Raw genomic sequence first — 11,026 nt, forward strand, 5'->3', positions numbered from 1 at the left:
TCAAAATAATAGTGTTGGGTTATGACAAATTTGACAAATGGCCTAAATGTACCAAGCCTTCTGATGATGGTGGAATTAGGGCCTAAATCAAATTGAACTATGAAGCTCCTGTAAATGTTCACTGCATTCTAAACAGCTTATCATTACCTTCATTCATCAAATCTATCTATCTATCTATCTATCTATCTATCTATCTATCTATCTATCTATCTATCTATCTATCTATCTATCTATCTATCTATCTATCTATCTATCTATCTATCTATCTATCTATCTATCTATCTATCTATCTATCTATCAAATAACCATGTCTGACCTCTGTCACTGTCCCAGACTGCATTGACTGATGGTTGATGACTGAGTAAAAATGGTCAACCATTTCTTCATTACCTAACTTAGTCTTTTGCTGCGTTCCAGTCATTCATGTATTCATGGGTTGATGCCACAAGATTTCCACATAAACGACGTCAATGTAATACAATAGAGATACACAACTGCATAGCAAGATCATATAGAAACCTTTAGGAAAACATGCCAAAACTAACCCAGAAATAACGTTCACTCAAAATGTTTTGTAAAGCTAAATAATAATCAGTCCAACCTGTGTTAGTTTACCAGATTTACTTTGTTAAATTTTATTTTACTCCATGTTTTATTGTTCTTGGCTGCTCATGTAGTTGAGTGGAAGGGTTAGACAGTAATGGCTGTAAGGGACGGTAAAACATCAACAAGGTTCGTATGGCTGAGTAAAGAAAACGTCTCCCTCCGCCCTCATCTTCTTCACGGTGGGCAGGGCTCATCAGAGAGCGAGAGAGAGAAAGCGAGAGCGAGAGCGAGAGAGAGAGAGGGAAGGAGGATGCTGCACCGGTGCACCACGGGTGAGCATTCAAACTGACCAGCGCGTCTCTTTCTCAGTTTACAGATCCTCATCCACGCATCCGTCACTGACCTTCGGGCGCTCCAGGTTCACTACTCCGGTAGGTTCATTACTCTACATGACTGGGCTACGTGTAGCTGAAGTGTCCTATCGTGCATGATTTATACCCAGATTTTGCGTATTTCCGGTTTAATCTCAGCACCTCAGTTGAATTTATCATTTCGAAAAGGGAGTTGCGCAGTCACACGATTCTTGATAAGCCAAAACATCAACAATGCGTTGATTACATGGATACTCGGATGAATCAGTTTTAGATGTGACACATCCACGCATGGTAGAACCACTCGATGGATGAACTACTCGTCTGAGAAAAGGACATTTTAAGGCTGAGACTATCGATAACTGTTTAAAGTTGAATACTCTATAGAGGAGTGCAATATCTACTGTATTAGCATTATATACGTTGTGTTTATCCAAAGTTTACCTTTATCAATACATTTGTATTTTACTGTAGCAGGCCTACAGTATATGCTGCTTTCATATAGATTTAAATGTTCATGAGATCACCATAGAAGTACCCGTTGTACTACTGAAATTTTACTCATCGGTTTTCTTAATCTCGTGTTCACTGATATCGTATAGTAATTAAGATAATATTTTTAGAAAGGCTCCCGCATGGTCAAAGCGTATGGTAACGCACATAGTCAAACATTGAAAACAGATAAAAATCACCATTGATTAATATTGTAATGGAACAAACCTACTGTAAAACATGTCTATTGACGTCTAATAGGTTACTGGGCTGAAAAGTCCACAAATTTACCTGCATTTTTTCTTTTTCTGGTCACATGAAAAATACATTTTGACACAGCTGAGCCTTAAACTGAGAAATCAGTGATGTTGTAAAATTTAGCAGTTCTCCTAGATATTTAGGAAAAAAACAAATTAGGGCAACACTTCACTGGTAGGATTTTGGTGGGGGACAATAAATTTTTTTGCAAATTATTGTATTTCCTGAACCATAATCCCACCTCACTTTTCATTTTAGTGGGGGACATTGATATAATCCATTATCTTTAGAAAATATATTTTCAGTGTAAATTAATTGCTTTATTTTTACAATTTTCCCAAAATATGTTGCAGTGTTTCTATGAAATGTTTTTCCTTGTTACCCTGTTTCACTTTGAGCATATGCACTTCCAAAATACAAATATCATCTCTTCAAATGTGCCTTTGTTGTAGTATGTGTTTTAACAAGGTGTGAGGATAACTTCAGGAAATGTGGGGGAAAGGTCGAGGAAAACATTTACTGTACATCTGTATGTAAGTGTGTGTGTGTGTGTGTGTCTGTGTGTGTGTGTGTGTGTATCTATGAATGTATCTATGTAGCTTCTTTAAAATTTAGAGACACAGCACATGAATTTTTTACGGAAAAGCATAGTGTGTTATAATCTCCAAGCATCTGCTCATGTTTCTGGTTCACACTTGATGATTAAGGTTCTGTCACTCTCACATTCATGGTGACAGCTATATATTTAAATAAACATGCACACAGACCACACACACATCATGATTTGTGTGTGCACAAAGCACATGCACTGAATACCCCACTTGAAATACATCCATAGAGTATGTTGGGATCTACGCGTACCAAGCACCAGCGGTGTGAAGTACTCAGTATCTGTCACTACCCTGTGCTGTTCAGTGTGTCAGGTTGCAGGCAATGTGGAATTGAGATGGCAAGCAGACATCATACTCGTGCAGGCAGACTCTGCCAGGGCCACCTTTCATCCAAATTATCACCTCAGTCTCCCCTTTACATCAGCACCTCTCATCACTCTTTTCAGTACTTGAGCATCTGAAAAAACAAGCATCCTGCAGATCCGAATTCCTGTTTCAGTAGACATCACACCAGAGAAGGGCATTGAAAGGATTTTAAACATACGGGCTATTGCTTTATTTTCCTTCAGAAAAGCCTATATTTTCTGAGAGGTACAGAATATCTAAGGAATCATAGTCAAACGAAAAACAATTTAAAACAAACAAATATATCATTTACACCTTAGTAATTAGGATTTGCCGCCTGCTCTCTATCATTGTGAACCAGACTTTAGCTCAGAAAATGCAACACACACTTGTGAGCCTTGCCTCATTCGCTATTGTACCACTATTTCTTTCTCAGCAAATTTCTTTTTGCTGAAAGCTGTATTCACTATGGCCCATCTCCTAGCCTCATATTAGACTTTCCAGTTTAACACTCTGGGGATTTTCAAAGTCTGAATCCATCAAGGGAATCAATGAATGTGGCTTCCTTTTTCCCCTATCTGACCCTATCTCAAAATCATACTTAATTTGAAGTTGAGTGTGGCGTACAGAAAATAGTGCAGACTGATCTGTAGACTGATCTGACCCAACAAGCTGTTTGACTGAATTTTTCAGTAAATGTGTGATTATAGATGGAACATAATTCAAAACAGTTTTGTGTTACTGTACTTTGTATAAATTTGTTGCTGTATCATTCAATTAAAGCACATGTAAAAAGCTTTGATTCTTAATACGGCTCCACTTCATACATGCCTAGCACACTGATTTGCCATTGTCTCCTCAAACAATGTGATCAAAGGGCCTTGCATTTAATGCGGTCACAGTTTTATTTTACAGAAATTGACAATATTGCTCTGTACATGTTACAAGTTTCTACCATAGTATGAATGAACTGCTATTCATCACGTCACAGAAATTTGTGTGTGTGGATTGTACCCAATTTCTTGATTCATATTTAAAAATAGTTGTTCACTCCAGTACATGGAAGTGATAATTAGTAAAAGCTCCGGGTTTTTCCATTTGTGCTAATGCCAGAAGATGCATCCCGCGATTAAAGAAACTTGTATATGAAGTACACTCTGTATTTTATAAAGGGCATACGGTGTTTCAATTATTCAAGGTTTCAGAACCGAAATAAGGTTAAGAGAGTACTTCCAAGCCAAAATAATTTTATCCATGTACCACGAAATTGAAAATATATTTAGTACATTATTCTATATTGATGTATCACAGCATTTTAATTTGACGTAGAAAACCACATATTCAGGAAATGCTCAACATTCTTTTTCTTGCAAGGTGATCAGAAGTTTGATGTGATTTTTGAAATTGCCTGACTTTTGTTTTTTGTATTGGTACGTTTTTTGCATCCTAATCATCTACAATTTAGAGAAGTGGCAGAATTTTAGTGTAGCCATTTGGAATTAATCAACAATGCAAAGCTGATTTAATTTAGACTTACAAAAAAGATATTCTTTTCATACGATCAGCTAAAACACTGAATAAATCAGTAATAATATACTTTGAGATATTCAGAAGTCCTAGAATACTTGTTTCGTAAAATAAAGAAATGTCAATCAATTCAACCTTAACAAAGACAATACCAAAAGTAACAATACACTTTTTTTTTTAATTTGATTATTTATTTTATCTTAATTTGAAGTCTTGTTTTTTAATTTTTAAGTCAGCCTACTGGCTAAGCATTACAGATGGCACTTACAGATAGTGCTTTGTGATTAAGGAACCATCACGAAGCACTATCTTTCATTTTTTTTCGTAAAATCAAAGGTACAAATCAGGTTTGGTAACTGGCTCCAACCCTCACAAATATTCTAATGGTATAATCATATCTCATGAACACTCAGTATATGTCAATTAATTGAGAGTATCTTGCACAGTAACTTTAGTGTTAATTGAAACATACAGATGAATCTCAACAAATTAGAATATTTTGAAAAAGTTCAATATTATTTGTTACTCATTTCAGAAAGTGAAACCGACATATTATATAAAATCACTACAAATTAAGTGAAATATTTCAAGCCTTTATTCCTTAAAATATTGATGGTTATGGTTAAGAGATAATGAAATGCTTACATTTTGTGTCTTAGAAAATTAAAATATTGTGAAAAAGTTCAAATTTGGAAAGTCATGGTGTCACACAAACAGCTAATTAACTCAAATGACCTGAAAAGATCTCCTGAGCCTTTAAATGGTCTCTCAGTCTGGGTCAGTAGGCTACACAATCATGGGGGCAACTGCTGACTTGACAGCTGTCTAGAAAACAGTCATTGACACCCTCCACAAGGTGGGTAAGCCACAAAAGGTCATTGCTAAAGAAGCTATGCTGTCTTCTTCTCCTTCAGTTGCTCTCTACAGGGGTTGCCACAGCAAATCAACCTCCTCAGTCTAACCCTATTCTCTGTATCCTTTCTTTCACACCAGCTATCTTCATTTATTACTGTCACTACATCCATAAACCACCTCTTCGTTCTTCCACTCGGCTTCCTATTTATTATATCAGTTTCACTTTCTGAAATGAGCGACAAAAACATTGAACTTTTTCACAATGTTCTAATTTTTAGAGATGTACCTGCATATAGTGCTTTCACATCCTGCAGTCACAAAACATTTATCCCTTCACAAATATCGGTGATAGCCACCATACATGGAGCTAACCAGGCTATAAGAAGCAACTCTGGGCTCAGTTTCTTGCCTTGAGACACTTTGGCCTGCAGATGGTGGGGCAGCAAATCAAATCTTCAACTTTCCAGTGAGAAGGACACCCAGAGCTGAGCAATAAAAGTTGTTGAGAAAAACATGGAACCCCTGACTCGAAAGTAGTGGCCACCCACTACTTACGATTTGTCTGTGGTTGGTTAGATGAAAATAATTAACAATGTCCTGTTATAGATTAAAGGGGATTAATAGTGTTAGTAGGTAGTCAAAAATATCTATATCTATATCTTTTCTATTCACACATATTGATAGATACAGTCCAGTATTTTCTATGATTGCTTGTTCTGTTTAAATCTCAGCTGAAAACACAAACAAATGCTAACCTAGAAATTAAATTATGACTCATTAGTCATATCAGCTTGTTTTCTGCTATGATTTTCTCAGGCACTGAAAAAAGAAGAACAAGAGGACCGAGAGACAATTATGTACTCTCCACAGCTCACCATGACAGTGAGCTTGTGAGGGGCTTCAGATCATCGCTATTGACAGCCTATTTCAAGGATACAACCTCACGCAGCTAAACTCAGTACTGTCCCTACCCTGAAAACTTTTTCCCCTCTGGCTGTGACGCTTTGGTTCCTGGCACTATGGCCTTCACCCTGTCAGAGATTATGGCAGCGAGACGGCAGCAGTCGCAGGCTCAGTCACACTCTCAACGAGGAAACAGGACGGTAGTGGAGGTGGATGAATACAGCACAAACCCCACTCAGGCCTTCACCTTCTACAACATCAACCAGGGACGATTCCAACCACCTCATGTGCACATGTGGGTAGATATGACAGTACAATTTCCCTGTTGCTTGACTTTCCTTACTTTTTTTCTGCCCAGAATCTGTATTTATTTTGTGAAAGAAAAACATGAGGCAAAACTTCGTCTCCTGGATCTTAAGGGTTGATACTGTTGTACAGACATAATTTGGACAAGCATGAAAACAATGAATAGTCTATTAATATATCACATATCAGTAATATATTTCACATCTTCAAATCCTGGTCTTATGAATGGTGAGCAAAGCTTTGGTAATTGATTAGTAATTAACAATTTTTCACAGTTGTGTACAGGTATGCTTACATAGGCATTCATACATTTATAGGTATTTAGATTTGATTTCCCAACTGGTAGAAAGAGGCCTTTCACTGTATATTAAAGATGCAAGAAGGAGGAAGAGAGTAGTTTTCAATTTTTTGGACAGAATGCTGTTAACTTAAATCAAACCTCTCATCAACAGTTTTCTTTTTAGAGAACTACCAGCTCCACCATTACTATTACCATTGCATTAAAAGAACATTTCTCTCATAGCTAAGCTAACACACGCGCACACACACATACACACACACACACACACACACGCACGCACGCACGCACGCACACACACACACACACACACACACACACACATATATATGCTCACACATGTTGTGTCAGGATGTAGTTCATGATTTTCTTTAGCATCAGTGGAAAAAAACCCAAATACATGCATGATTCAATTTTCATTACAACAAGTAGTATGCAATTGTTCAAAAGTATGTTGCCAAAAGTAAAGCCGTTGCAGTGGAGAAATAACAAAGCCATATTTTCTAACTTTATTAGTCATTTTGTCACACTTCTTGCCAGCTGTCCTACTTGCGTATTTATCAGCTTTCCCTCATCTCTATTGTGTTTTTTGGTACATTGTTCGGGATAAGGAGGAAGCTGAGGATGCAGGGCTGGGTGTTGTACCTCGAAGAGAGCTCACTAAAGTGGGCCATGGTTACTCACCAACTCCCCACTTCCCCCTGGAGACCGAGAGGATCCGTTCACTTGCAGGAAATCCCACAGGATTTTCGTTCTATATCTGCACTTTGTTCTTTCTGTATCTCCACACATTTTTTCTGTCTGCCTGTCTCAGTACAATTCTTTTATTATGGCTCATCCTGCTCAGTTATCACTGTTTCCTCCTCTGCCTCAGTCTGTAGGGATGAATTTCTCCTGGATACTAATTCAGATTTCTTTCATTGTCATCCCCGTACCAGAGATTTTGTTTTTTTGTTTTATTTGAATCCAACTAAAGCTACAGTAACCCCATTTTTACCTACTGTCCCTCATCTTTTTTTTTTGACTTCTTCTGCTTGATGGTTTAGGGTGGATGCAATGCCTCATGACACGCCCAAGCCACCGGGATACACCCGATTTGTGTGTATCTCAGATACACACTCTCGCACTGATGCTATCCAGATGCCATATGGAGATGTGTTCATCCATGCTGGGGACTTCACTGAGCTGGGGCTGCCATCAGAGGTCAAGAAATTCAACGACTGGCTAGGTCAGCATCTTTATAGTTTCTGTTTATTGTATTGTATTTGCTAACATACTCTTAAATACATCACACAGAAAAAAGTATTTTTAAGTGTACTGATAATCTGTAATTACATACATATGTAGTATATGAATTTTTGTATATTCATATTTAATATATTTGTAGCTTCCAGAATATGTGTAATGAGAACTACCTTATGTATTAATGATTATTTTACAGATGGAGTCATTGGTAGGATTATTGAACCGGCAATTTTATTACATGTTCTTGAACGATCCACATAATTATCCACTGCCAGAGAGATGTGGCAATGCTAAATTCCTTTTCTATAAAAGCTGTGTTCTTTTTTTTTCATTCTAATCCAATGTACTGCTATGACTTTCATTTAATATCCAGGTAATAGAATTATACTGTTCATTTCTCATTCCATATTTTCAGAAATATTCTGCAAATTGTTCCAGTTCAAAGTCAAAACCATTACATTTTAAAAAGAGATCTTGAGGTTCAACCGTGTTCGCTCTCTATTACGTTACTATTAACTTGCATACATGTTTCAACATAAAAGTCAGTCCTCTCAGTGCTTGGCCTTCCGTCTTTTTCATGACGGAATAGAGATTAGTTACTTGGTCAGTTATCAATTCCTTAACCATGTATTTCAGTTTTTTCCTGTTAGGTAAAGAATTGTTTTTCAATACAGCTGTTAGTAATGATATAAACTATATCTTTACCCACAAGATTCACAACAGGTAACTTTGGGGAAAAATATTGATTAAGGTAAAAAGAAGAAAATATAGACAAATCAAAAAATAAAAAGTTAAAACTAGAAATGTAAAGTAAAAGCAAAAAAAAAAAAATGCTTGTTAAACAATGCTTTATGTTAAATAAGACACCTATTTCTGTAAGGCATGTGCAAAATGAAAAAAAAAAAGATTTCCATGAGCCCATTCAAATCACAGCACCTGCCACGTAATCCTGTTATTTCAGTGCTTTTCCTCAACCATTAAAATACTGGAATTAATTTTTTTCTGAGCCAATCACACATAATCACCAAGAAATGGAACCCAATATATCACACTTCCTCAGCAAACACCTGGCATTTGAGTATGGAAATAATCACCTAATGTCAAACTTGTCTTATATTGGCTAGAGTGCAGTTTTTACATCAGTTTACTTAATATGTTGGTATCAAGATATATTAAAATTCTCATTCATCCCATAACAGATCTTGTTTTTCCATGTTGAATTTTTTAGTGGAGATAAATTTGAACAGTCTGTACATTTGGCAAGGGTGGACATGAATATAGCTTTTTCTTCTTCTTCTTCTTCTTCTTCTTCTTCTTCTTCTTCCTCTTCTTCTTCTTCTTCTTCTTCTTCTTCTTCTTCTTCTTCTTCTTCTTCTTCTTCTTCTTCTTCTTCTTCTTCTTCTTCTTTCAGTTTTTCCCTTCAGAGGTTCCCACAGCGAATCAACCTTCTTTATCTAATCCTATTCTCTGTATCCTCTTCTCTCACACCAACACTGTGTCCATAAATTTTCTCTTTGGTCTTCCTCTTTCTAGACCTCCTACCTGGCAGCTCCAATTCCAGCATCAGTCTACCAATATATTCACAATCCCTCCTCTGTACATGACCAAACCATCTCAGTCTAACTTCTCTGACCTTCTCTCCAAAACATCTAACATGTGCTGTCCCTCTAATGGACTCATTCCTGATTCTGTACATCCTTGTCATTCCCAAAGAGAACCATAGCATTTTCATCTCTGCAACCTCTAGCTCTGCCTCCTGTCTTTTTGTAGTTTTCACTGTTTCTAGACCATACAGTATCGCTGGTCCCACCACTGTCTTGTACACTTTTCTTTTCATTCTGGCTGATTCACAGCATACATGTCCTGCACCAGTCTAACACACTTCTCTGCTACTCCAGACTTCCTCATACAGTACTGGAGTTCCTCCCTCAACACACTGTGGTATGCTTTTTCTAGGTCAACAAAAGTAATGCAGCTCCCTTTGACCTTCTCTGTACTTCTCTATCAGCATTCTCAACGCAAATACTGCATCTATAGTGCTCTTTCTAGGCATGAAGCCATACCGCTATTCACAAATGCTGACTTCTGCTCTCACTCTAGTTTCCACTACTCTTTCCCATAACTTATAAACTAATTGTATGGCTCATCAACTACATCCCTCTATAGTTACAGCAAGTCTACACATCCCCTTTATTCTTAAAAATGGGCACCATCACACTTCTGCATTCCTCAGGCATCTTCTCTCTCTCCAAGATCCTGTTGAATAATCTAGCAAGAAACTCTACTGCTGCCTATTCTAGACCCTTTCATACCTCCGCAGGTATGTCATCAAGACCAACTGCCTTTTCACTCTTCATCCTCTTCAATACCTTCCTCACGTCACTTTAATTGATCCGTGCTACTTTGTGGTCTACAATAGTCACCTCTTCTACCCTTCCCTCTCTCTCATTTTCCTCATTCATTAGCTTTTCAAAGTAGTCTTTCCATCTTCCCATCACTCTTCTTGTGTCTATCAATACATTTCATTCTCTATCCTTAATCACCCGGTCCTGTTGTAAGTCCTTTCCATCTCTCTCTCTCTGTTTCACCAACCTATATAGATCGTTCTCTCTCTCCTTACTGTCCAACCGGGCACACAAATCATCATATGCCCTTTGTTTTACCTTTGCTAGCTTTTTACCTTACGCTGTATCTCCCTGTACTCCTGTCTGTTTTCTTCAGTCGCCTCAGTGTCAAACTTCTTCTTTTCAAACCGCTTTCTCTGTATATACTCCTGCACTTCCTCATTCCACCACCAAGTCTCCTTATCTACTTTCCTTCCAGATGATACACAAAGTACTCTCCTACCCGTCTCTTACCTGTAGTTGTCCAATCATCTGGGATCTCTCCCTGACCACCTAGAGCCTTTCTCAACTCCTCCCTGAAAACCATACAGCAATCCTCCCTTTTCAGCTTCCACCATTTTGTCCTCTGCTCTGCCTTTGTCCTCTTGATGCCCCTTGTCACCATAGTCATCCTACAACCACCATCATATGCTGTCTCGCTACAATCTCACCTCCAACAACGACTTGGCAACTACTTTGTCACCGATCTCTTTCAGGTTACCTCATCTATACACAATGTTGCTGCCCTAACCCCTTAAATATATCAATGTGTGTTTTGGGCAGTGATAAACCAAACACAACTTCCCTCCAGTGTTGCAGGTGCCTGGTTTAATTGATTTAAGTATGGTATTCTAATTTATTAAGCAAGTAAGCAATGTTTAGTTC

The 11,026-nt window shown here is 37.7% G+C and overlaps 1 protein-coding gene across 2 annotated transcripts in view; it reads left to right on the plus strand.

The window, feature by feature from the left end:
* The first annotated feature begins 822 nt into the window (after nucleotides 1-822).
* The window catches only part of mpped1 (metallophosphoesterase domain containing 1), a 99,265-nt gene continuing 89,061 nt past the window's right edge, over nucleotides 823-11,026 (plus strand). For both annotated transcript variants that reach the window (XM_086146684.1, XM_086146685.1), the window contains exons 1-3: nucleotides 823-977; nucleotides 5,822-6,203; nucleotides 7,559-7,740. In XM_086146684.1, coding sequence (XP_086002810.1) covers nucleotides 6,025-6,203; nucleotides 7,559-7,740 — 361 coding nt within the window. In that variant the 5' untranslated portion in view covers nucleotides 823-977; nucleotides 5,822-6,024. The remainder of the gene's footprint in view (nucleotides 978-5,821; nucleotides 6,204-7,558; nucleotides 7,741-11,026) is intronic.

This window comes from Fistularia commersonii, chromosome 5 (assembly GCF_037954325.1).
Source record: "Fistularia commersonii isolate RoL2024-O1a breed Wild chromosome 5, RoL_Fcom_v1.0, whole genome shotgun sequence".
Lineage (NCBI taxonomy): Eukaryota > Metazoa > Chordata > Actinopteri > Syngnathiformes > Fistulariidae > Fistularia > Fistularia commersonii.